This window comes from Phalacrocorax carbo, chromosome 3 (genome assembly GCF_963921805.1).
Source record: "Phalacrocorax carbo chromosome 3, bPhaCar2.1, whole genome shotgun sequence".
Classification (NCBI taxonomy): domain Eukaryota; kingdom Metazoa; phylum Chordata; class Aves; order Suliformes; family Phalacrocoracidae; genus Phalacrocorax; species Phalacrocorax carbo.
The window spans coordinates 95,122,160-95,149,494 of NC_087515.1; the positions used below are offsets into that span (position 1 = coordinate 95,122,160).

General features: G+C 39.9%; 1 protein-coding gene across 3 annotated transcripts; it reads left to right on the plus strand.

Moving 5' to 3' along the window:
* The first annotated feature begins 2,721 nt into the window (after positions 1-2,721).
* Positions 2,722-27,335, plus strand: SLC17A5 (solute carrier family 17 member 5). 3 transcript variants are annotated; one of them, XM_064447808.1, is made up of 11 exons: positions 2,722-3,001; positions 6,444-6,640; positions 8,102-8,257; positions 8,736-8,823; positions 11,575-11,661; positions 12,926-13,044; positions 13,920-14,078; positions 16,557-16,689; positions 18,394-18,541; positions 23,979-24,069; positions 25,614-27,335. In XM_064447808.1, exons 1-11 carry the CDS (start codon positions 2,941-2,943, stop codon positions 25,749-25,751), a joined length of 1,377 nt encoding a protein of 458 aa, XP_064303878.1. In that variant the 5' UTR covers positions 2,722-2,940; the 3' UTR covers positions 25,752-27,335. The 3 variants fall into 3 exon arrangements, with proteins under 3 accessions (XP_064303878.1, XP_064303877.1, XP_009506069.1); XM_064447807.1 differs by having other exon boundaries at positions 2,724-3,001; positions 8,024-8,257; XM_009507774.2 differs by lacking the exon at positions 2,722-3,001 and adding an exon at positions 3,354-4,105 and having other exon boundaries at positions 8,024-8,257.

Consider the following 27,335-nt stretch of genomic DNA (forward strand, 5'->3'; position numbering starts at 1 on the left):
TGTGCAAAGATTCGTTTTCCCCTTTGTGACAGATGTACCCCATCTGTCACCAGGAGGTCTGGTATCATAGAGACCGACTCATGATCAAAAAACCTAAAATTCTGCCAGTGACACCAGGCTTGTAGCCTGTTTCTTCCCTCATCATTCCCTGCAACTGGAAGGATAGAGGAGAGCACTACTTGTGCTCCTGATTCTTTAACAAGGTTCTTTAATAAGAAGCCCTCGGACTTCTTGTTGCAACTTCATCACTTCCTACCTGAAAAATCAATAATGGATAGTATTACGAGTGGTAGTGGACAACCCCCTCCTTAGATACAAGGAGTGTTAGCGTGAATCTAAGGATTTTTGTATACATTTAGTTAGCATGAATCTAAGGGATATTGTATATGATTATGTCAGCATGAATATAGACTCTTTCCTTTTTGATTAAGCACTGTTAAGAGTTAATCTAAGACTAAGGCCGAGATGTCTTGGCCATCAGTTCACTGATTTAATTAATGACAAGTGTTTCTTTTCAGAAGAAAAATTAGTGAGATTTGCTAAGAGAAAATAGTTTTAAGTTGTTTCTATGTAACAGGAGTTAGGATGCTCCATCCGTCAAGATCACTAAAGACCCCTGAAGAAAGGAAAGCATGCATGGAAGATACCAAAGCAGAGACAAGAATGACTCTGTGCCAATTATATAACTTATGTAGATTAGAATGAATATGTATTCAATAGGTAGATCATGCATGGACATATTGTATAAATATGGTCAGGTAGTCAGCTTCGGTGTGCTTGATTCATGGAAAACCACTGAGCACCCCGGCTTGCGCAACCCTGAAAGAAATTTGCAGTGTGTCTCCTGAGTGCGTGATTATTGGCTCATTGCACACCAGGGGACTAATCCACGTTTTGGATAACATGAGGGCCACATAGGGTAGGAAGCTTTCTCTTCACATCTTTAACCTGGTCCCCAGGGAGACAGCAGACTTCCTTAAGAAGTGGATCCGGTCTGCATATTGGGCCTTCTGTTCCCTTCAGAAGGGAGTCTCCTATGACAATGACCCATTTTTTTAATTCATGGAAGCAGGGCATAAGCTGACTTAACCTCAGGGACACCTCCGAGCTCAATGAACCATCATCCTTGTTATTGCTCGGTTCCACTTGCAGAGCCTCATACCCATTACGCAAGGGCACCTGGGAGGATGGGGTAGTCACAGAGGGATGCGCTTGCTGTGCCGGGCAGGAACTTGTCACCACTGCCCCCTATCCATTAAGTCACTGTGTTCAGCCAGGTGGAGAGAGGATAGGGAGGCCTTCATATCACACGTCCTGTCTGCCTGCTGGGCCTGTCTCAGGGAAGGTAGGGTGCCATACCAGTAGTCGCTCTCTCTCTCACACACCCTGATATTCCTCAACCTACTCACCTCCTCCTGGAGCTCTGTCACTAAGCAGAGGCGTTCCCCTACCTGGGCACACCTTCCACAGGTGTGCTCACTGCTGCCGTCCGGTACTGGTGTAAGAGCATCCAGACACCTGGGCGGCAGTGTGTTCCCACCAGAGCTCTGTCTGGGAAGCTGTGTCAGTTGTGATGGGTCCAGAGCAGAGGCCACGGCTTTCTGCCAGGTGGATACCATTGCTCCCTGGTCGAGCTGGCAGACCAAATCTCCGCTTCTCATTAAATGTTGCAATGTTTGGCGTGTGCTTTGTCAGAATAAAGCGGTTGGTTTTCCTTCTGTAATTTTGGCTGTAAGAGTGACTTTCAGGTAAGTTTGACTCACAGAAGACAGTCTTAGGCTAAATTTCAGAGCCAGAAGACCTGGTTTGCTTCACATGTTTGCATAGATGTAATGCAATATGGCGGGCACGTAGCCACAGTCATTCTGTTGATACTTGTAAACTCAGTATATCTCCCATGTGTGAAACGACATAGCTGAATATGCTGCCACGAATCTTTTACATTCTTCTATTTTCCAATATGCAAAATTTTCCAGGCAGTTACACATCGGTGTGATGGCACAGGCACCTAGCAAAGCCAAGGTTTTTGGCAGATGACCACGGGATCATCGCAATGACTCAGCACTCAGCCCTGGCAAGGGCACAGATGAGCAGAGGTAGGCTCCTATATGAAAGCCTGCAAAACTTAAAGACCTCTACGCCTTTGTTAGCTTTGACTGAGGTTGAGAACCACCGATAACGAGAGAAAAAGCTCTATTACATATGCGATGATGCTTATTCATTTTTATTGGTGCATTTTAAGGCCTCACTCCAGGAATTGGGCACTGTACCTGCACGCAGAATAAAAAGGTCCTGTGTCACAGATACTGTAATTTATTGTCATAATGCTGCTCAGTTGGCTAGGCATTTTGGCGGTTAGAGAAACCCCACACCTGCACTGCCAGTTCGGACATGGCTGCCACAGTTCACCTGCACCGAGAAGCCGCCCTCCACTCCCGCGCAGCCATGCATGGCTGCGGTACCACAGCTGCCCGCCGCCCTGCCACGGAGCCCTCGACGAGCAACCTTGCTCGGCCTGCTCTGCGGCATGCAAGCCAAGCGTCTGTACCACAGCAAAGCTCGAAACGCACAGGCCGCACAGCGACACCCGCAGCCCGGCCTCCTGTCACTGCCTCCGTCCGTCAGTCAGCCAGTCAGTCAGTTAGCCCCGCCCCGTGGGAGGGAAAGCGGGAGCGGCCGCCTCGCCGCTGTAGATGGGCGGGCCTCTGCCCTCACTAAAGATGGCTGCGAAGGGCAGGGCCGCTGCGCTGCGGCTGAGGCTGTTTCCGCCTGCTAGCGCTCGTCACATGACCGCCGGGGGCCGCAGCTGCCGCTGCCCGGCGCCGGCGGGGCAGAGCGGGGCGGGCGGTGGGGCGGCGGCCAGCCGGGCTCCCCGTCCTCTCAGCGGTGGCGGCCGGCGGTTTGGCTCTGGGCGCACTGCGCGGCCTGGCTGGCAGCGAGATGGAGACCGAGGAGAGAGAGGACCGCACCCCGCTGCTGAAGGAGCCCCAGCCTGACGCGGGTGAGAGGGGCGAGAGGCGGCACCGGGGGCAGCTGCCGTGCCCAGCAGGGCTCCCGCCTCGCTGCGGGGCCGCGAATCCCGGGGGGGAGGGCCGGGCCGCGGTGCTTCCCCGGCGGCGCAGCGCCGCGACGCGCCCTGTCTGAGGCGGCGTCGCGTTGCCATGGAGCCGCGGGGCCCCGATCCTCCCGCGGCGGCCGGTGCCTCACCCGCCGCCGCCGCTGCTGCTCGGGCCCCCTGTCAGGGTAACGGCCGCCACGCGCCGTTAGATGCCCTCGATCCTGAGGGCGCGGCGGTGTCAGAGAGCGTTAGCTGGAACGGGGCCCTGCGTCCTGAGGGGAGCCGGGGCTCTGTCCTCAGCGCTGCCGGCGGGGAGCAGGCCTGCAGCCCGGTTACTTAATTCACCTGTCAATACCTGCCCTTGGCTCCGTGTCTCTTCAGTGACACAAGTGGGTAATTCCTGTTGAAATGCCCGCTATTAAATTCTGGCTTAAATCCCTGCTATCTAGTGATTTCTGGGGTCCACCGAGATTATGGGAGAATTTTGTTTTAAGGCAGAGTTTGAGTAAGGCTTGTTATGGCAGCACAGAAAGGAATGAAGGCGGAAGAAGCACGAAGATAATTATAGGAGAGGAGGATCGTGACGGGGTCAGGGCTTAACAAGAGAGCTGATGCGTGTGAAGGGTTGTCTGTGCTGTTCGGTTTCCCATAACAGGCAAACTATAAAGAGTAAAGTAAGATTTTGAGTTTCTGCAGTATGCTGTGCAAAAATACTCTAACCTACTTGGGAAATGTATATCTGAAGCAAGAGGGGCTGCTAACAAATGCTTAAAAGTGCCAGAAAGAGAGAAATTTGAGTTGGTTATTGAAGCAATACATTCTTAAATTTGCACAATGCATCATGATCCAGCTGAGGTGGTTCACCTCACCCACAAGGAGAAATACAGCAGAAGAGCAACTTCCTTTAACTGCCCTGCAATTTGCAGCACAGACCTATTTTTTTAACTGCAGTTTAAGAATCTTGTTCAGTTATAACTACAGCCTTAGAAAACATGCCCCTAAAATCAGAATTAACGCTAGATGTAGAACCCAAGACTACCAATCAAGGTAAGACCTTGAACATCATGGTTAGCTGCCTTAAACTTTGGCGGGTGGGGAGGTGGGGCTGGTAAATGTCTGTGTCTCTGATTATGGCAATCTCCTGAAGAGGAGGGTGACTGAAACGCATCTGGAATCTTCTCGAATCTTCTGTTCTGTTAACTTGGTCTAATATTTTCAGATGGAAAGACAGGGGAGCAATAATTCAGCAGCCATTTGTTTCAGACTCGCAGATCTACATGTCTGCTAGATTTTTATTATAAACGATTTACAGTTCAGAAAAACCTGATGTTAATGATCTTAAGCACATCTGTTTTGTGGAGCTTGCTCTCCGGACAAGGTGTATACCAGTAAGAGGCTTTCAGAGGAAGAGTAATGGATGTTCCAGTTAATCTGCATTTCCACCCAAGGAAGGGTTACTTCATCAGTGTAATATTCAGCCTTCTGTTATTATTGTCTAACCCCAGCAAATACAGGCAGTAAAAAAGTTAGATAGCTTTACTTGTAATTATATTCATTGTTATAAATTACATGACTACACACTTTCTACTTAAGGCAAATTGCTTTTTAAACAACAATAAAGAACAATGAAGCTGCTTGACTTGTGTTTGTGCAGTAAGCACTTCCTACTCTTTGTGCTTATTGTTTTTAAAGTAAGCAATAAAATATTGGCTGCTCTCCTTCATGTCATTTAAAAGTCAGATATGCCTTTTTCAAATGCTGCTGGGGCAAGACTTGCAATTACCGCAGGTCTGGAAGACATTTCACGTATTTGCACAGTAACCTCATTATTACTCATTTACTAAGTGAAACATAACAAATGCAGCCTCTCCATGTCATTTTAACAACTTGTGTAGCCATAATGAACTTCACATAAAGCTGGTTGGGGTTAGAGACTTCAAAAATGGGAAAGGTCTACAACTTTCATGAAAAATACAGTCTTATGGAAAGGCTCTGTTGGTGCCCCCACTGAAAAAGACAAAATGGTATAGGCTCATTCCTTGTTCCAAGGAAGTTACTGGTAAGGGGAGAGTCTTTAGATAGCTTGTCCCCAGGGCATGCTTTTTGCTTCTTACTGCAGATCAGAGAATCCAGTTGAGAGACATACTGCAGTTGCAGATGAAGCTCCAGTCAATCCTGTTGTCCATAGATAATTTGAATTCTGAATAGACAGAGAAAGATAAGATCACTGTAGACTGATGTAATATCTGCAGGTGCTGATCCTCAACCCTCCCAGAGTTTCAGACGTTCAGGTTATAAAATTTTCCATTAGTGCCATAGTTTCCTCACAAGGGTGGGAAACTCCACCTCCTAACTAACTATTTGTAAATTCAGCAGATTTTTCAAATAGTTTCTCAACAATTTGTTATTTCTGCTCAGTGGTTTCAGGAATTCCCAGTTCATAAAGAATGTCTGCAGAGCTGTAAACTATATTTTGTATAGATGCAAAATTTATTGACACTGGTGATGTGCTGGCCAAGTTACAGCGTAACTCTGATCTGAATCTCTTGGTACTGATGAACAATCTCTGCCAAGTGCTGCTGTCTACTACTGTAGAAGGGGATCAATAACTATTACAGTACAAAGTCTGGTGTCTGGGTTTTAAGTCGACTCTGTCAGCAGTTTATGCTACAACACAGTTTTTATGCTGAATCTAAAGCACCTTTGTCACATCATTGTTGTATGGAGACTATGGAAGAGGGGCATACTAGGCAACTAGGAAACTTGCTGTTTCACAGTGCCACAGCAGTGTTTGCCGTTCCCCTTTCTGCTAGTTCTCTCTGTTTGACAGAGGTCAGCAAATGCATATTCCTTTATAAGCAAACTTAGAGAAGGAAAACTTGTCTTAGAAAACAGCCTGGAATCTCAATGACTTCTTTAACACTACTTTAAGAGTCTCTGTTTTTCTTGAACTGTTGTTACGTATATGACAGGCTTCACGCTAATCTTGGGGTTTTTTTTAGTGTTAAGTTCTACTTTGAATAAATACTACTGTATTTTGTAGAGGATGTTTGAAACAATGTTTCTAAATCCATTTCTGCAGACCACACATGGCACTTCCACTGCAGCCCCTGCACATGTGCGAGTAGCTACCAGTTGTCTAAACCAGAATTACACTTGATTTGTACATCAGTAGAAAAGTGGGCTTTCTTCCCCCTACCCCTCCACCACACTCAGCCTTTACCCCTATTGAACACACCCCTTAAGACTAGAACAATTAGCTTGTTTTCTTGCCTATTTTTTTTTTTACCCATAAATTTCTGAGATTATTAGTGAAAACTCCTTGTCAGTTGTTCTTATTTTGTTAGGTTCTGTTAAAACAATTTTTCATTTACTCTCGTTTCAGTCCCTGCATGCTGCTCAGCTCGCTACAATCTAGCACTACTGGCCTTTTTTGGGTTCTTCCTCCTGTACGCATTACGTGTGAACCTAAGCGTTGCTCTGGTGGATATGGTAGAACCTAACACAAGCTTAGCAAAGAATACAACTTCCAATGTGTGCCCAGAGCATTCCTCCACCATAAATGTTCCTCGCAACACAACGGTGAGGTCTCAAACATATTGTCCTGTAATGTGGCATGTAAAAGTCTCTTTACAGAAGCCTGTGGTTGATGACTCATGCTTAGGTGGCAAGAGAGCAGGCTGCTTTTTACCAGATGGCCTTTTCAGTGGTTCTTTTAAGGCTGTTCTGAAAAATAAAAGCCTTAAATGACTGGCTAATTTAGAAGTGCTGTGCTAGGGTCAGGTTTTTATTTATGTACATCCTTTCTGTGCTATTCCTTACAAATTGGCTAATCTGACCTTGCAGATCTATCATGACTCACTGTTTTATATGCAGGTGATCAACTGTTACTGTTACATCTGCGTCAGAGCTCACATCACTGTCTGTATTTGCCTGTTCTTTGTACAGTCTCAATGGCATGAAATTTCATTACAAATTAACATGTAATATTTTTCTCCTTACTTCTTTGATCTTTTTCCCAGATCATGATTCTTGTCTTTATACCCTTTATCTCTGCCTTCCCTTCCAATAATCTTGAAAAATCACATTTATTAACTGACCAGAATTTGGACTTGCATAGATCTCACCTTGTAATTGAAGTTTATTACCAAGCACTCTTGCCATCTTCCAGCCTTCATTTTGTTTGCTTGTTTAGAGGTCATTTATTATTTATTACAAGCAAATTATAGCTGTGAACCTTATGGGAAGAAGATTCTGTCTCATCATTTCTGTGAAATGTATGCTGCTTTGTTAGATGCTCATAAATTGGGCTTTGGAAGTGATCCCAAACTTCAAAACCACTTTATTGGGCAACAGTTCATGACTTCTTGCTAACTTCCTTTATAGCTTCAGGCTCCTTATTTTGATCATATTTGGTTTTATTTGTTGACTAAACTCATCTTCCTACTGCTGTGCTTATCCTCTTCTTCCACCTGGCCTTGGCTGCTCGCTTTCTTAATATTAAATTTAAGCATCTGCATCTCCTTGTTTGCTTTTCTGTCCATACATTTTCTGCAGGAAAAGCCATTTTCTGGAGCATGACAGAATGTCCGCACTGTGATACAGAAGTGGGATACATGCTCATGGAGACTACGTAGTCTGTGCCTGTGTCACCTAACCCAAGCTGCTTAGAACTTAAAAAGGGATAACTGCCCAAGCGCTTACATTTCACAATGTGATGATTTTCAAGCTTGGGCTAGATATGTCTGGACAGACTGTAAACTACCTGAATTAGCTTTCCATGCAATCAAAGTTGTAGTATAGATGTGTGTAAAGGAAGGATACCAAAGGGAGGAGGCCGTGAAAGATTGGTAATTTAGGTTAAAGGACTAAATGATGGATCAGAGTTATATAAAATATGTTCAGAGAAACTACTATTTTGAACTTACTGCATTTTGGTGTTTGGGTGTTGTTTTTTTTTTTTAGGGGGAAAAGTATTCTTGGGACGCTGATACTCAGGGATGGATCCTTGGCTCTTTTTTCTATGGCTATATCATTACTCAGATTCCAGGAGGATATCTTGCAAGCAGAATTGGAGGGAAGATGTTATTGGGGTTTGGCGTCTTTGGTACTTCTGTATTCACCTTGCTTACTCCCTTAGCAGCAAATCTGGGAGTTGGCTACCTCATAGCTGTCAGAGCCTTGGAAGGACTGGGAGAGGTAATCCTTTTTCTCTATGTAACGTGAAAATGTATCTGAATAAATTATTAATAAATTGTAGTGATTAGACCCCATGGGTGTTGTACGCTGGATATGGACTGTTTCATTTTGAGTAGCTGCATTTTAATTTTTTTTTAATAATTAAAAAGTTTGCCCTGTGTTTTAGCCTAAGCTTTTCAAATAAGAAAAAGGTTTTATTTGTAAGGACACTTGAGACAAAGCTAGAATTATCCCTTCTCATTTGTCAGAAACCAGGAGCTCTTGCAGCTTTTCCAGTATATACAGAACCAAAAGCAGGAGAAATTCATTCTGCCTACTTACTGTCATGCCTTGCACACTTTTTTACAGTGGTTTCTTGCTAAGCAAGAAACTAACAGATTGTACTACTGCTTTTTAATGAATTATGATCTGAAACATTCAAAGTTGAAGGGAGTTCTAAAACTGTCGCATTTCAACAGAACGAAATGTTATTTTCTAGGGTGTTACCTTCCCAGCTATGCATTCGATGTGGTCTTCCTGGGCTCCTCCACTGGAACGCAGCAAGCTCCTTAGTATTTCATATGCAGGTGAGAAGTTCCCACGCTGATAACGGGATTATACATTTTTACTGCAGTAACAGAGAGGATTGACTTAAATCAAAGGGATTTATGTTACAAATTTTAATCAGCATTTAATCTGGAAAGCATAACATTGAATTAAATTTTGCTTTGCATTCATTATCTTCATAATTCATGGCTCTTATAACCCTGAGAAAAGGTATTGATCTGCAACTAAGTATAAACTTCAGAGTAACTTTGGTATAAAGTGGTGCAAAGAGTTACTGTGAAGCTGATTAATAGAAGATACTGTAAGTCAAGGAGATTCAGTATTTGGAACAAGAAAGCTGGTGCAGAATCACAGGGATAGAGGTGTGTGTTTTGTTGGGTTTTGGGGTTTTTTTGGAAGCGTTTTTGGAAGAACTCAAGGAAGAAAATGTCCAAGGTCCCAGGTATTGCTGCAAGAGCTCCTTGTCAGAGTCCAGTACTCCCCAACCAGATTATTTCAGATTTTCTATGCATGGAAGGTGTAATATTTGATATAAAATTTACTTATTCAAAGATATTTGATGTTACACAGGATTTGTGATTTAGCAGAGTGATACAAAATATACTGAAAGCACAGTACAAATATAAGTTAACACTTAGCAAAATAGAGTAATTGTAATACACATTTTCATTACTGGAATCCCTGGTCACCAGGAAGGAATACATGGGTTGAAGGCAACTCCAGTCTGTTGTTCTCTTGGAAATTCTGTTGTTAGTTGTTTAGTTTTTATACTTCATGTTGTGCTGAGCCATGTATTCACTCCCCTCATGCTGGTCTGGCTAACTCAGGCAAACAGTCACACTTTTAATGAATTCAGGAAGAAACATTTACACCACCAGCTGATCCACTCAAGAGTTGATATAGTCAGCTGATCCACTCAACTGACATAGCTGTTTATCTAAAACAAAGGCCAGTATCTGGTCCCCTTTGTGTTGAGATAAAGTCAGCTTTCTTTGCGGCAGCTGCGGTCAGTCACACCCTGTATTATTCCCTGAGCTTCATGGACACATTGCTCTTGCCCATCTCCACTGAGCCTTCATCTGTTTTAGGGGTTTATTTTTCAGTCACATTGCTTGATGCAGTATTATGGGGCAGGTGAAAAATGTAGCTTTCTAAGTTTACTAGTCAAAATTGATATTATTTCTTTGAGGATGACAAATTTTGCATTCACTTAATGAAGCAATAGTTTGTTTTGATCACTCATGCTAGTATTAATTACATTACAGCTTTCTTGTTCAACTTGGGCTTCATCAGGAAGACAGGGCTATACCATGTAAACTGTGACTACAATTTCTCAAGCAGCTAAGCCAGTCTAGCAGCTCACTTGTGCCAACAGGAATGAAGCCTTAGTCCTTTGTTCCTCACATTTCCTCACTTCCTTCCTAACCAAATGTCTCATTCTGTCCTTATGAGTGTCTGAAACAGCACACAAGACCCTTCCATGAGCCACTTCAACCTAATGCAGCAGAAAGCTACTTCTCTTTTTTCGTGTCTGTTTTCTGCCATGTTAGTGAATTAAATCTGCTTTAAAAGAAGTCTTCGTGTGACAGCTGACACACCAGTTAAGGAGAGAGCACAGAGTTGGGATTGACATCTACTGCATTTAACAATTGGGAGCTCTTAAACTGTCCTTTTGTATCTTGTGAATCTATATGCTAGTATACTAGTGAGAAGAGGCTGTGGCCTTGAACTGCCAATTGCTAGCAGTTGTGGGTGGATAAGGCATGGTGCGTAAACTTAGCAGGTTTTGTTTTCCCCACATTTTCAGGGTTGGCAGTCATGTGGTCTATGGTTTATTTAATCACGATCCTGTTGATTTTCTAAGAGAACATATGATAGACGTTCTATGTGGGTGTTATTTTGATTTATATTTTGCATGAAGTATGTGGTGGTGGTGTTCATGGTTGAAGCTTTCTGCCTCAAATAAAAATTACTGTTTCCGTGAAGATGGAATCTAAGCAGCCAGTGTATCAACATAATCTAATGTTTTCTGAGTTGAGATTAGGTTTAGAGAAGTGATAGTATAACTAACATTTAGTTATCTACTGTTTATCACTAGTGGAGTTCCTAAGTACGTAAATAACATGGGTTGGGTTTCTGATTTAGATTTGGGGAGGTGGGGGAAACCTGCCATCCTTTACAAAATGTATATTGACTTATAAACTCAAGAATAATTCTTTCCTGCTCTAGGCTTGTATCTGAACTGGAATCTGCTCATCTTTCCTTTCTTTCTTGCCTGATGCTATGAATGCTATGATGCTATGAATTCAGGGACCATGGGATTTGAACCTGCTGGTTATATGGATGCCTTCCAGCTCTTGTTTCTAGCATTCCTGCTTCTGTGGAGCTAGTAGGAGTTATGAGAAATGGAAATTGATTGTATCAAGTCAGAATATTTCTCCCTTCCCAGTCCTTAATTGTACTGTGGTCAGTTCTCTCTTGTTTTGCAGCAATGCCAGTTGACTAATTTGCATTGTTTTGGATGTACTAGAGCCATCACTTTATTGGAGATGAATGTGCCATGAATACTTGTCTTCTGTTGCTTTTTGCTTGCAATTTTGGATGCTTAGGGCTTTGTGACTCCATTTACTTGGAGCTGCCAAAGCAGGCTATTATGTCTGTGTTTCTTTAAGGTGAAATGGCAGCCCTCTAGTGGTGGTGACAAATCTTTTCTGCATGATATATTACAGAAAAGTACAATAAAGTAACTTTGTTTTGCTTTTTTCTGGTAGGTGCACAGCTGGGAACTGTTGTCTCTCTACCACTATCTGGTTTAATTTGTTACTATATGAGCTGGGTTTATGTCTTTTACATATTTGGTAAGTGGGGGTTTTTTCATTATTAAAAGTACAATCAATATTATTTTTGAAAGGGACGGTATATAATAAAACTTAAAGTAAGTTTTTAAAACAATTTTGACATGTAAGGTTGCTATTTTATTCCTCCTGGGAAATTAGAGATATTTAAAGCTAAGTAGATTCCTGTGTGTGGCTACGTAAGCCTTGCTTCCAATGAGCAAAGCTGTATCTGAGTTGGATAAAAGCTGGTACGAGTCAAATGCTCTTAACTCTCCTGCCACTTGGAAGCAACAGGCTGAAATTTCTTATTTGAAGTGTGAAATTGACTTAATAACTTTAATCCCAGGAACAAACTTTTCTTCTGAATGAAAGAACATGTGAGAAGTTACTGCGGCTTTAAATGTAAACTGTGTGGAAAAATCTCTCCAGCAGTCACAGGAACCCTGAACGAATGCCCAAAATGCAAGGCATAGCATGCTTACTGTGAGCTATGTTCTAGAAGAAGCTCAAACACAGAAAATATTTTCTAACAGGATGTCATAGATTTAACCAGTGCTTTTTATAGGTCTGTTTACATGTCTGAGCCATTTCATATTCTGCATGGGGAGGGGAGGCTTGGAATAAGAGATGAGGGTTACACTTTCCTCAACAAAACCACCTCCAATTTTTGTAGAAGTAAAAAGGCTTCAAAACAAAGAATTGGACAGAATGAAATAAGTTACAATGTTAAAGAAAATAGTTGATTTGGACTGACTATTGAGAATCTACCTTTTTCAAATTACAGTTCAGGGGCTTGGCTTAAAAAAGAAAAGGAGGATTAGTAAATCAGTTAAGCTGTATGTAGTGATATTCTGTGAGTGTGCATAAAGTATTTTTTTGTGATTAAACTTAATGTGAATTTTTATTTCCTTTGCGTGAACCACATCCTCTGTGGCTGTTCCATGTGACTGATAAAAATACAATATGTATGTGTATGCAACTTTCTTGCTGTATGAGGCACTTCCAAGAGGAGGAAGAAGGGGGGGGTGAAACCCAAAACAAAATACCCCACAAGAAACCCATTGTCCTGTTTAGGCCTCTTTATTGTTTATTACCTCTAAGTGTGCATTGTTAAGCCACTTTGGGGAACTACTGTTTGCGAGTAGATAGAAAAATAATGTTCATTAAAATTATATTAGAGTATTTGGAAAAAATATCTCACTAAATCATCTGAGAGTCTTATTCACTCGATATAATTGCTTATGTTTTTATTTCTATCTCTTTACACTTCTTTTCCCAACAATAGGTGCACTCGGTGTATTATGGTTCTTCTTCTGGATGTGGTTGGTTAGTGATACACCAGACACTCACAGGAGCATTTCGCATGCTGAAAGAGAATATATACTCTCTTCTCTAAAAGATCAGGTACAGGACTTTGGTATAGTCATACTTAAGTAAGAACATAAACCACAAATATTGTCATTAAGCATCATGCTCTGTTGATGCCTAGAAAAACATCTGTATTCTGAGACAGAGGCAGAATTTGTCAAACCAAAAATTAAAAATACAGTGCAGTTGTATAATTAAGAAACAATCTGTAATCAAACAAAGCATTTGTAATAATGCCTTTTGCCACAGACATTGTTGCGGTGCTTTTTAAATAACAAGCTTGAGTTTATCACTTCTCTTTAAACTAGATCCAGGCCTGTATAATGTCTTCAAAATTTGCAATACAACATTTTACAACTTCTTTTTTCAGTGTGTCTTCTAGAGTAAGAAAGAGGTTACTCTTTCTGGAGAAAACATTTTGAAAATGCTAATGAGCCGGTTCCTAAAGTGCACATAGGAGTTTATTCCTGTGACTGGGGATGTATATTTACAACCTGTGAAGCTGGCTGAGAGGCCAAAGATAATATCTGGGTTTGAGTAGGAAAGATTCAGCTAAACACACACATGAGGGGTGACTTAATATTTAATCATTTATAGTAAAAGCAGGAAGCAACAATTCTCAACAAGGATAGGCATACTTTTTGAAATTCTGATTACAAAGCGTAATAGTAATTGATTTACTTTGCAATAGTAAACACAGCAGTAATATACATTAGTATACCTTCAGAACTGAACACAGTAATTCATTCATCGCTGATGACTTGCATCTATTGACTGAGACTCATTTTGTGCCCTTCAGAATGAATGATCAGCATAGTTTTGGGCAGGATCAAAACACTGTATTTAATAAATGCTCATGTCGATGTCCTGATCATTCTCTCTTCCCTTTTTCTCTGCCTCCTGCTTGCTAGCTTTCTACACAGAAGTCTGTTCCCTGGACACCTATACTAGCATCCATTCCACTCTGGGCTATTGTTGTGGCACACTTCTCTTATAATTGGACTTTCTATACACTTCTTACACTGTTGCCCACATACATGAAGGAGATCCTGCGGTTTGATGCACAAGAGGTGAGATAAATAAAAATATAGTCACTTGCTTCTGAATTAAGGAAATGAAAATCAGAGTTCTTCCCTGCCGTTTAGAATAGAGGAACCTATTTAAGAACCTTGGAATGTAAATGTGTAGCTGGGAAATGGTAACATAAATCCCCACAATTAAGTGGATGCATCAAAAATGTTGCCTGCCTTGTAATTTCCTCTTTTTTCCAGGACTTACTTGATATTTAGCTTTATGCTAGCTTTCGAAAGCAGTTTTTAACTGCTCTGATTAAAAACAATAACTATAAAAATATTTTTCTGTTATGGTTTATATGATCGCTTCAGATTTTATAGCTTGTTTTATGGTTTCAGAAGTACTATCTACTACTTCTTTGCTCACTCATAAAGGAGAACATTTCCAGTTAAAAAAGAAAACATAAAACTAAGGAAATCATTGGACAAGTGACATTTTTTGAAAGTATTTGGAGGGGGCAGAAAGAGAAGGGGGAAGCTTCAGTCTGATTGGATCCCTTTCCAAATTGTCACTTTCCTTTCCTTTCCTCAATGAGCAACAGAGGTAAAATACCTCTTTTTTTTTTTTTCTTATTTTTAATAGGTTAAGTAGGGTGAAACAAAACCGTAGACTTAAGGTCCAGAAATAATGCTTTTCAAGGAAAATTTTAAAAATGAAATTATTTATTAGGGAAAGATTATTGAGGTGGGGGGTGGAACATTCCTATTTATAACAATTATTTGACTGTACTGGTCTTTCTGTAATGAGAAAGTTTCAGTGACAGTATATTTTACCTGAAGAAGCAGATACAGCTCAAGTAAAAAGGTGCTCAGAAATTTCAAGAGGTTTAGCATAGTCTTTTCCTGGTTTAACACAAGTCTGGTTTAGAGCAAACTGAATATGCGTGCCATGCAAGAAAGAGGTGATGCCAGCGATCTTGAGGAAGGGATGGGGAGTCTCAGTGTTAGAAGAGAAGGTTGCAGTAGGGCAAGCTGCAAAATCACTGGAAACAACTAGATGAAGTTGCTGGTTGGGTTCCTTATTATGCCTCTTGACGGAATGCCAGCATAAATACCTATGGAAGTCATTAGGTACAATAGCCCTCGACTGCATGTGTTTTGTGAAACGCTGTTGCATTAAACGCTAACAGCTTCTGCTGTGAAATGGTTTCCTATGTCTCTGGGTTATGTTTCTTCTTTTTGGAACGACTTAGACTACTGACTGTTGTGAACATCTTAACAAAAAAAAACAAAAGAAAAAATAAAAACCTTGCATAATAGTGTTGGACTAACTTTGTTGCCACACATTTAGATGGAAATTGCTTTACTGTTTAAAATATTATACATTTGCTACTGTGTAGCCCACCAGTTTGCATCCTATAATAAAGGGATTGGTTAAAAATAATGCTATGTCTTTGAACAGTGCTTCAAAAGAAGGTGGGTTGTTTTTTTTTTTATTACTGAGACTATCTTCTATTTTTCAAAATTTTACTTACTGTTTTTGAAAGCTGATCATTGAAAACCAACAGGCAGCATGTCTGAGTGCTGACAGAGTAGCTTTCAGGTAGGGGTGTGTTTCTGGACTAATTTCAAATTAAATTTCCTGGGGAAGTTTTTGCTGCTGCTTTGACAAATATACATTTTATAATAGTGTATAAACGTTAGAGTGTTTCTATCCAACAGCTATCCAAATACCTCTTTTTAATCACAGATAAGGTCAAATTATAGCTCCATTATCAGTAACTATCAATAATTGTATGGAAAGGCTGTAAACTTATGCAGCTTAGTAGTACCTTTTGTTTCCCCCATCAGAAAAACATGCAGAAGCAGACAGAAGTCTCTAAACAGTTCTTGTTTAAAGTAATGGGAACTAGCAGGTGACTTTGGTGTAAGATATGTCAGGTCCTGAGTAATAACTTTGCTTTGGGATCATAGGATGTCCAGCCTGCACCTGATGAAAGTCCTAATTCTGTATTTGTATCTGATTACAGCCAGCATCAGATGTTTCAGCACACAGAAATGGGATAATGTAACACTGAAGAGTTCTAGTAGTACAAGACCCTGAAATTCCATATAGCTTTCAAAATTCAGAATAATATTTACAGCTTCCACTTACTTTAGTAACTCACTTGATAGCCTGTCCTACTTGAAATTGGCATTTCTGGAAACTTGCATGATCAGATTAATGTCCACAAGATACTTTCATGTACAGCTTTCTTTTTCCAGAACCCAGTTGCTGCTTTAAACCTTTGAGTTTTTGGTCTGGCTGCATTGGCAGTTACGGATTAAGTCACGCAGTGGAGGGTTTACACATTAGTAACTTCAAAATGTTTTGCCTAGGTTTCTCTGTTATAGTAGTACCAGCAATAGTTATGTGGATGGATGGTTTTGACACCTCTGGTTCAGTCTCTGTTAATGCTTCAGCACAAGTGATTTTTCAGCATACTGAATTGTCATTTCAGTGCTAACTGTCTAATTTTTTTATCTCCTTAACAGAATGGTTTTCTATCTGCCCTACCTTATTTTGGCTGCTGGTTATGTATAATTCTATCTGGGCAAATTGCTGATTATTTACGGGAAAAAAAGAGCTTGTCCACTGTTTGTGTTCGCAAATGTTTTACCCTAATAGGTAGGTTCAAGTATCATCTCTGTTTGGAATGCATCATAATACCAATCTGGGAGAAATCTGTTTAGGGAGAGTAGTGTGACATTCTGCTGTGAGATTGTGCATGGCCTGAGAGGAGCAGCTTTATTTGTATGTTAATTTGTCAAGAGTAAATCCTATCTTTTTCCATTAAAAAGTAGGCCTATTGGATAAGAGAATTATAGGAGGTTGCCAAAAGCTTTGTTAGGTCAAGATACATCATTCTTACAAGCAAACTGATTAAATAAATGATCAGGTAGAATCACCATTACAGTGGTGGTAATTGCTTGACAGAATGATACCTTGTGAATGGCTTTCTCAAACTGAGGTGGGATATTTCTCTGCAAGAGCCTATTCCCAGCCCTGTATTGTTCAGTGTTTTAAGACCTAAGTAACAGAATACAAATGCATTTGCAAAATTTACAGTTGCTACCAGGGTAGGAAGACCAAACAGAATTCAAAATGGTCTTGACTGATTGGAAGGAGAGATGACCTGAGATCACCAAGAGATCAACAAGATCAGGTTTTAATGGATATACATAAAAGGCTATATTTAGAAAGAAGTTGACTGCTGATTAAAAGAGGGGGCAAGGGAAAGAAGGAGTGGGGTGGGGTAAGGAAAGAGATTAGGCACAGGATTCACATAAGTTGCAGCCTTCTTGATATATGCCCATCCTTACTGCCTTCTCAATTCTGCTGATTCAATTGTTTTTTTTTAAAGCAGCTCTTATAATAAACCCTCAGTTTTTGTGGTTGTTTGTTTGTTTTGTTGTTGTTTTTTGTTTTGTTTTAAAATTTTTTTATTTGAACCCTACACCATTTGGGGGATCCAGTTTACTGCAGGGCCTCACACCCAACTATGTACAACTGAGGGGGAAACATGCTGTTGTGTTAGGAAGAGCAGGACTGTTAGGTTGGCTTCATCAGCAAAAGCATGTACTTGGAGCTGTCTATAGAGATCATGATGGGGTCATGTAAATGGGTTCTGGTACTGTGAAATGGGTACCAAATTTGCCTGCAGACAGGAAACAGCATGCACTAGATCATGATGGCTGCTAAGCTGTTTCCAGTACCTGATGTAACATCTCTAAAGCTAGCCTGTGTTCTCTAAATTGTACAGCAGGCTCCAGTATAGATATACCAGACATTCAGAGCTTGTAAACGTGAAATAAAACTCATTCTAGAGGGTGCCTGCAGGAGAAATATGCGCATATATATACATACACACGTATGTATTTGTACGATCCCCTCTAGCTCTACTTTTTTTACTGCAGAAGTCAGCGTTAGTTCCTGAAGCCTGGAGATTTAAATGGACAGAATTTCTTTGCAGTGTACTGTTCACCTACCAGTGTCGGTGCAGCTTCTATTATTTTTGTAACAATAAATAAAATTAATTTTTGAAGTCACTTTCAGTATCTGTTGATTTTTGTTATTTTTTATATCTAGTTGAAGTTTGTTCTTTGCAGCTAGAGTGGGATTTTTCTGATCTGGCTACGGTTTCCTGAGGCAGCAACAGGTTTGCAACCCATCTGCTCTTTCTTTGAGGCCCGCTGTAGTGCATGTGGTGTAGTGCTGGATTCTGTACGCTAGGTGGTGGTGGAAGCTGTATGGAAAATGTATACACAGCTTAGCACCTCTTAATGTCTCTCATGTTAAAAGTCCATTGATTCTAATATTTCTGTCTTAAAGGGATGATTGGACCTGCGGTGTTCTTAGTAGCAGCTGGATTCATAGGCTGCAACTATGCACTGGCTGTTGCATTCGTGACCATATCAACAACATTAGGGGGATTTTGTACGTCTGGCTACAGCATCAACCATCTGGACATAGCACCTTCGTAAGTATTGCTGAAGCTATTGTTAATGCATGTGATACATTTATGACCACTTTATTTTTTTTTTTTATTTCTGGAGTGCCTGGGAGATTTAGCTGTGGACCATGTGCTGTACAGACCTGGCATGTAAACACCAACAGTGACTCAGATTTACAGTTTTAAGCACTGTTTGAAAAACATTCTATACACTGGTATCAAAATCTTGTTATAAGTAGGTGGCCTGTTACCACCAGTAAGTGACAAATCAGATATGTACAATTGCTCTTAAATGACTTTTAAGAATAGAAAGTTAAACTTCAGGCTGTAATTTCTCCAGTGTGTTACAAATTCAGAATCTGACAGATATGTCAGTTTCCTGAAGAGCATGAATGTAGGTGTATTCTTTTGAAAGTCTACATAAGCATTCTTTGCACTGCTAAAAGTCAATTACTTTGCTTTGTCATTCATTTACCTGTTTGCAGTGGCACTTAGTATGAGCAAGGTCAAACGACTTTACGACTGAAGAAGACAGTGTATCTGTACTAATGTGTAAAATGAAAAGAGTTTGAATGTAAGCAAAGAGGGGAATAAAACATTTTGTAGAAATGTTACCTAGAAAAAAATTCTTATGATCTAGACACCTTATATGGGAGCCCTCAGGCCTAAATTGAAGATGGTGTCCAAGCTGTAACAATTGGAAGGATGGTGGTTATGTCCATGATGATAGACAAGTTTTGACTTAACAGATGGATGTGAAATAGTGGGAGCCCAGTTAATCCTGGCAGGTGAGGTTAGGTAGCAAGCAAGAGGGAAGGTGTCAGTGGCCAGCTATAAACAGCTTGTTCTATGAATTGAATATCAATGTAAGAATAATAGCTTCTGTGATGCATTTTGTTTTAAATCAGGTAGAATTACAAATTTAGAAGATGTAGTTAAGGCAGTACATCTGGAGTATTATGGGGCCATTATGCAAATTCTGTTTCCAGTTTAGCTTTGCAGAACTACAACAGATAGTTTCCTAAAAATGTCAAAGGTTGGCTAGGAGTTGAAGTTACTTTTTTTATGTCTCTGTGTCTGAAAATACAAAACATAAGCATTCATATCAAAAGACATACTACTGTAAGTTACTTAATAGCAGAACATGGACATCTGTGCAGTTTTGATTTGCCTCCTTTTCTCTGTGCATCACAAATCAGTCTTTGTGTCATCATTGTAACATTTCACTGCACAGGACCTTTTCTTCACTCGGTGCACAGGATGGATCCTGTTCTAGAAATGGCTTAGCGTTGTATAGAAAGGGAGACTGGCATTCATTCCTAAACGCTCTACCTCATAGCTGTAGTAGTTATAGACCACATAACGGCTGAGACAGGGCATTACAGCAGAAAAAAAGGGTTGTGTTTAAGGCAGCTGAACATTGCTCTTGGGAATTGAGTCCTTTCAGTGCTCTGTCACAGAGTTTGCATATGGTAAGTCAGTTGGATCAGACTCTAGTGCCATCATCTGTGCCGACCATGTTCATAGCCTCTGGATTTAGGAATCTGGACTCTTAGGAGTTCTTTAGTTATGAAGAGTGATGGGAACTCCTTGAAGCTAGTTCAGGCTATGATAATATGCAACACGAGTCTGCAACAGCTGGAGCCCAAACTTAAACGTCTCAGCTGAGAAGCTAATGTTGGGTCCAGTGGGATTAATTGAGGCCTATCTGATTTATTGCTTGGTTTTGTACGTCTCTTCAAACTATTAAGTTCTGTTTTGCAAAATGCTATTACTCAGAGTGCAGAGAGAAGTCAGTGGAGCTGTGCTTCGAAGAGTGATGTCAAATACTCTTAGAATGAGATCCTGAAGATCTCAAATCAAGCATCTAGTAGGCACATAGATTCTTGGCCCGTGTTTTTGTTTCCTGTCTATAGGATGGGTTTCACGTTGTCATCTCCATCTCTCAAGAGTGTTGTGAAAATAAACTGGTATCATGAAGACTTCTACTGGAAAGTGCTTGGGATTATTAAAATTCTACTTGAAACAGCTGAATAGCATGCAGAAAGTAAGGCTTGGGTCCATGCATTGAGCAAGTAAAGTGAAAGAAAATATTAAATGATGCTCATTAAGTGACTACAATTCATCCTGTCCATTGAGTGCAACAGAGCTGTCACAGGAAAAAGGAAATTGAGCAACTGCCGCGTGTGCCTCTGTGAGGCATATGTGCAAGGAACTTCTGTATGCAGGTGACAGCTGAGGTCTCCAGAACTAGGATGTTGTGTGTATTTTCTAATTTGAAAGATACTTCTCTTTTCGTTTCTAATGTGTTTATTTCAAGAGTGAATTTGCATGACAGTATACAGAGTATTTTAGGTGTTGAAAAAGCCACAATAAAAAAAATTATGTGGTGTGATGCTGATATATGTCAGCAGGTGTAATTAGATTCACCACATGAACTGCTACTGATACCTCTGACCAAATCCCATTCTATTCTTCCTACCCTCAACAAAGTCCTGCTTTCATTCTCTTTGCATTTAAACCATACAAGTTCCTCTAGCCCTTCTTTCCTCTCAGAGGGGCTGAAGGGAGCATACTGATTATGAGGGTGGGAGAGGCAGGTGTCTTGCTGATAGTTCAGGAACTTTGGCCTGGCATTGCCTCTAGGGACGAATGGCTGCATGTGCGGGAAAACTTTCCTGTATGGGAACATGGTCAGGGTGGATGCTGTTTTATTGAAATCAGTTATTTTCTATTCAGCACATGCATGCTTTAATTCAGGGTAAATCTGTCCAAATAGAGACAAAGAAGGAAAAGGGCATGTTCTTGTAACAAAGGTCATAGAAAAAAAAAATTTTCAAATACAGAAATACAAAACCATCTAAGATGAGAGGAAAAAGAAGCCTTTTTTTTCCCCTCTACTTAACTTCTTGCAACTGTCTGAACTTTGTTGGATGAAATGGCCACGGCAGACACTCACAATTTCAAGGAAATGCTTGACATAACTGTAGAAATTGGAAAACAGGGTCTGCATAAAATTGTGAAGAAAACCTCTGTTAAGAGTTTACCCAGAGCTCAATGGTTTGTTTGGTTTTTTTTTTATTTTACTGAAAGATATTAGAATAACCAGAAGCAATTCGAGGAAGTTTTAAAATGCACATAAATACCCATCTTAATTGGTTAAAAGTATGCTGACTAGCATAGTAAAGGGTCCTTTGTTGCAACTAAAACTTGCATTATACCAAAGAAATAATTATTATATTCACAGGAAAAAGGGAGTGAAAATACTGATACTGAAGGAATAACAGTATCTTCTATGTGTTTTGGGTATTTATTATGTGTATTTATTATGCCATCAGTGTATTGAATTGTGGGGGGTCAGGGACAGGAGGGAGACAAGATTGTTCTTGTGGAGAAAATTTATTCTATTCTAGCTTTTTAAATCTACATCAATATGTTGCCATGATTACAGTTTTTAGTATTGCTTTACCATGAACCATCGTAATATCCCCTGGTTCTGTTGTACACTAAACACTTCACATATATGGTTTTTTATTCTTGATTTTACTACTTAACTGCTCTGCAAGTCGATTCAGTTATCCCCATTATGCCATAAGAACCTGACCAACAGCTTACTATTAGTCTTGCCCTACAGACGTGTCACTTCTTGCTTTCCCATTTCATATGGGAGTCTCTGCTGGGCTGAGGGAGTGGCATAGCAGTTATCTGCATCAAACAGCGAGTGTTATCAAGAATGCAACCCATGTCAGAAACACTGGGCATAACCCGAGGCATGTAGCCAGCAAATGATTGCCAAAGATCTTCGGCAACCAGGGTAACTATTAAACTATGTTTAGTTTTGAAAGTGTGTGTTAGCATTATTGCAGTGCTTAAACATGTTGAAGACAAAATTCATTTGGTTCTACTTAAATGCTTTAGATGGAGTTTTGCTGTATGTGCTTATCTGCTTAAGGGAAAACTTTCACACTTTCACATTCAGCTTCATAAAGCTTCCAAGATAAGACGACTACACGCTACATTTATAAGAAATAAGGATTGTTTTAATTAAGGCATTGGAGCTCAGTCTGAAGTACATCGCCATGCTTTAAACTGATACGTGATGTTGACTTCCAAGAAAAAAAATCAACTAGTAGGCTAGGTAATTGATTCTCTTTTTCAGGAAAAAACGCGTTTCTCTAATATCATTGTACTGGATCGTTGGACATATCACAGCCTTTTGTAACAGTGCTGTATGGTTGAATTCTCCTGTTTTGGTAAATAAAATGCCAAAGCTATGCATCTCTTTAGAGATGAAATTACACTTCTGTTATGTTAAAAATCAGTGAGGTCATAATTTCACTCTGCTAAACAGCCTAAAATGATCACTGGGAAAGAATTGCTTTCTCCTGTGGTTAAATGCAACTATTAGTATTTTGTATGATTCTTCAACCAGGAAATCCACCTTGAAAATCTGAACTGCAGGGATCTGTGCTCTGGTGGTTGGAAGGTTGAGCTTTGCTGTAGAATGTCTAGCTCTTATTTCTCTTCAATCTCTCTCACAAGTCTGTGCTTGTACAGTTTCAAACATGATCTTTCAGTATTGCAACACTCCTGTGAGACAGATCTTTAATTGCCTAGATCTTTAAGTGCTGAGACTCGGATATTAAGCAAGTTACCAGCTTTTCCCAGAAAGCTGTTATGGTCATGGGGGCATATGCATACACGTGTGTGTGACAGAGCACCACATTCTTGGAACAGGGAGCCTCAGAATGGAGCTGCAGGAGCAGCAACCAGCAGAACTGGATATGTCATACCCATTTCCCATTGGCCTTGACCCACAGAAAGCTGAAGGGAAGGACTGCTGCAGTGCTCTGAACTCAGGTCTTTGGGACATACACTCTGTAGTGCGAGTCGGCATATCCATCCGCACTGGTGATACTGCCTTCTTGGCAGACACTTTTTAGCAATGGTACCTGAACCAACTCCTTCTGTTGCCAAACAGCACTGTGTCATACTCCTTGTTGTCTTTCAACTTCAAGGCATGCAATGTTTCTTTTCTAACTTCTCTGATGGATCCATTCCAGACAGTCTGGTTACAGCTTAGCAAAGGGGATGTGGGTTTGGATTATGGATTCTGAGCAAAGCCATGAGTAATTTAGGTTAAACTCCGTAACTAGGCTTTGGAAAAATAGACATATAGAATTGTAGAATCATTTAGGTTGGAAAGGACCTTTAGGACCGTTGAATCCAACTGTTCACCTAGCACTGCCAGGTAGACCACTAAACCGTGTCCCTAAAAAATCTATGAATCTAATTGTCAGTGAGTTGTTACTAGAATAAAAGCAAGCCATTCCCACTGGAATAATTGTGTTTTGATTTGTCTGTGTGATCAAGATGAGGCCTGTGTGATCAGGTTAGGCAAAATTGTTCCCATAACCGATAAGCAGGATAAGTTAATACGCAGCATGAACAATTTCTCTTGCAGGTATGCTGGAATTCTTCTTGGGATCACAAATTCTTTTGCTACTATCCCAGGAATGGTGGGGCCAGTTATCGCCAAGAACCTCACTCATAATGTAAGTCTGCTTACTATTTTTTCAGTTGTTGTATTTTTATCTCCATTGAATGGAAACTCTGTCTTCTCAAGTCTGCAGACATTAAATGAAATCTGGGTTATACATGTAAGTTGTACTGTTCCATTGCTGTGAATGACTTAATTCCTAGCCTTTATTCTTCTGATTCTGATCAGGAATATAAAGGTAAAATCAAACCTGTGTAGGACTTCAGAATTTTAGTGGCTCACCCCTTATATTCTCTAGGAATAAAATCAGTGGTTTTCTCACAGTAAAACTCTGTTAAAATGAGACAATTGTGGTATTTTTTAGCAAATTAAGACAAGTTTGTGTTTTTATTTTAAACAGTCTCTTGTGAGGTGTTGAGTTTTAATGTCAGCATTTGTCAGATGAGTGAGAAACTAGATTCAAATGTGTGGGTTTTTTTATAATGCATCCCTTTGTGTGTACATCACACGATTAGGCCATTCTAAGCTGTGTTAGTTTCACAAGACACCTAACTTGAACAGTGTTAGATTTGATTACCAAGATAGTTTAACCAAAGGGTGATTTGGAGTAGAAAAAGGGAACAAGGAGTTGTTTGGGGTTTTGTTTTGTGTTGTTTGTTGGGTTTTTTTAATCAATTATATCAATTATTCTAAAATTTTTTAAGAAAGGAAGAGGAGTAAGTTTATTGATAGAGTTGAATTTTTAGAGTTGGTGATCACTCCAATTATTTCCTTAAATACCATGAAAATATTAATACATGAACCAAAATCAATTAGTTCTTCCAGGCATCTTAAGTGAGATTTTTTTTTTGTTGGTTTGGGTTTTTCTCCCTGTACTCATGCACTGTTCTGGTATTATTCAGTTTTTGTAGTAATATCATTTACTGGTTTTAAGGCATCTAAGGTATTTAAGGTATTACTTCTTTATTTGAAAAGAAGAAAAAACAAAAACAAACCAAAGTTCTTTGTGGTTGACATTAGTCAACAACCAGGTCAACATGGTTGACACCCATTGACATGGGTGGTTAAGACCCATGTCTTAAGGCCTTGCTTAACTACCAGAGTTTATATGATTCCTCTTGAAAGCTGAGTGAAGATAGGTACCTTGTTTGGGCTAAAAAGCTTATGATTCTGGAATATCCACTTAGTAGTCATTAAGAATAGCTTACTGCATAGTACAGAGTACTTCAGTTCTTGGATCACCTGACTTGAAAGCAAGGAGGAGTTTCCCCTTCCAGTAACATTCTCTGTGAGTTTTTGTAGCCTTTGTGCAAATGTGAATTTTTATATGAAGCTTCTGCATCCCAGATGATAAACTGGTCCAGATAGTCTAATGCAATTCTAACAGGACTATCTGTGTAAGCTGTAGTATTAGACTGAAGTTGACTATACTGACGATTTGTTCTTTTATGTTTATAATGCTTTTACGTTGCTATGAAATCATGCTGAATAGCATGTACATTTAAATAGGCAAGGCATATAGCGTTGGTTTTAAAATTACTTTTTGTTGTGTGGAGCTGCAAATTGACTGTGGTTTTTTTAATTTCCCCCTTTTGACAGAATACTGTGGGAGAATGGCAGACTGTTTTCTATATTGCTGCTTCTATTAATCTATTTGGAGCAATTTTCTTTGCATTATTTGCAAGTGGAGAAGTTCAGGACTGGGCAGTCAGTGGATATCACTTGCACAGAAACTGAAGGAGATGTTGAAATACCAAAGCTGTGCTGAATCCCAGTGTGCTAGAATTCTGTGACCGGAAAAGTGCCTTCCCTACTGATGCCTAGGAGTCTTCAGAGCTTTTCAGTTAAACTGTTTTATCTGTATATCTTTTGTACTGAAAAATCATTTGACAGCATAGGTGTACTATTTCCTAACAAGAAACTACTTATATTAAATATAATAGTTTCATGCTAGGACTTGTTCTCAAATATATGATCAGAGACAACATTTTAAATCTGTGTGCTAGGCTCCAATTCTTTCCAGTTTTTAATGAATATTTTCTGAATTAATGTGTAGGCAGATGCTTGTTGATACTGAAATGAGAGGAAAAAAGCAAAGTGATTATGTAGCACTGTAAGGAGGAATGGCATGCAAAAAACTGTACCTGAAAAAGTGTGTTGATTTCCATTATGAGATTGATAGGTTTTTTGCTGTTTAAAAGTCTAGAAAAGCTCTAGTTTTCTACAATCTTTTATAATGCTTTTATTTTGTCAGTGTTTTAATTGATGCCTAAGAAATGCACAAATGGTTTTATTCTATTTTACGCACAAGTTTTCAATATATAAACATTCCCTGTTTCATGAATACAGCTTCACAATTGATACAAGCAGCAAGGAAGTAAAATGTACTGTTGTGACTGACAGAATATGCCATGCGTTACAGTTCTCTGTAGTGCAGGTTTTTTAAATAGGCCTTATTTTTATTCATCTGTGCAAAGAAGAAGCAGTGCAACTCTGGTTTAAATCTAGGCAGTGTGCAAGAATGAACTAGAAATAGAGTATCTGTGTGCTTATCTTAAAATAACTTTCAGGTTGGCAGTTCATTTTTTGTCTCGAAATCAATGCAGTGGAATTCTTTTGAAACTCTTGTATGTAGATATATTTGTCGTCTTGTTGGTGCAAATGCAATAAAATAAGGCCAGTGTAGGGAATAATGCAGAAAATCAGTTCTCTTCTCTAACAGCATTGTTTGTTAGCCAGATAAAAGTAGAGTAAAAAAGAACTAGTGCAATAACCTGATGCTGTTAGTCTCCTATCAACATAGAATTTGACACTCAAGAGCATACTTTGCACAACATGCAATTAAATGCCACACAGTAGGATTACATGAAGTCTATGAAAACAGTGGCCTTGGTAAGAACAAATGGCTGAATAATCTTGTAGTCACGATGCAAAGGAAAATTCCTGTGCCAAAGATTCCTGGATTGGAGCAGTTAGGTAAAAAAGAAAAATCACTGGGCCCTGGGTTTTCCATTTACCACCAATCCAAAAGAAAAGCCCAGTACTAAAGCTGCTCCAGTGGAGCCTACCTTCCTTCATTTCTAGGAAATGGCATCTGCCTCTTCTTTTTAGCTTTAAGAGCCATTTTGTTTTGACCTTCCTTGAAGTGTCATGTTCTCTGATGGTGGAACCGTATTTAAATCTATGTTTGTGTCTGCAGCATTTCCACAATAAACAGTGTGAAGTTCAGTTTAAATCAGTAGTTGTTCAGTGGGAGTATGTTAAAGCTATATTGTGTCTTCCGTGTTTCCACAATAAATGGAATTACTATTTGCATGTGCA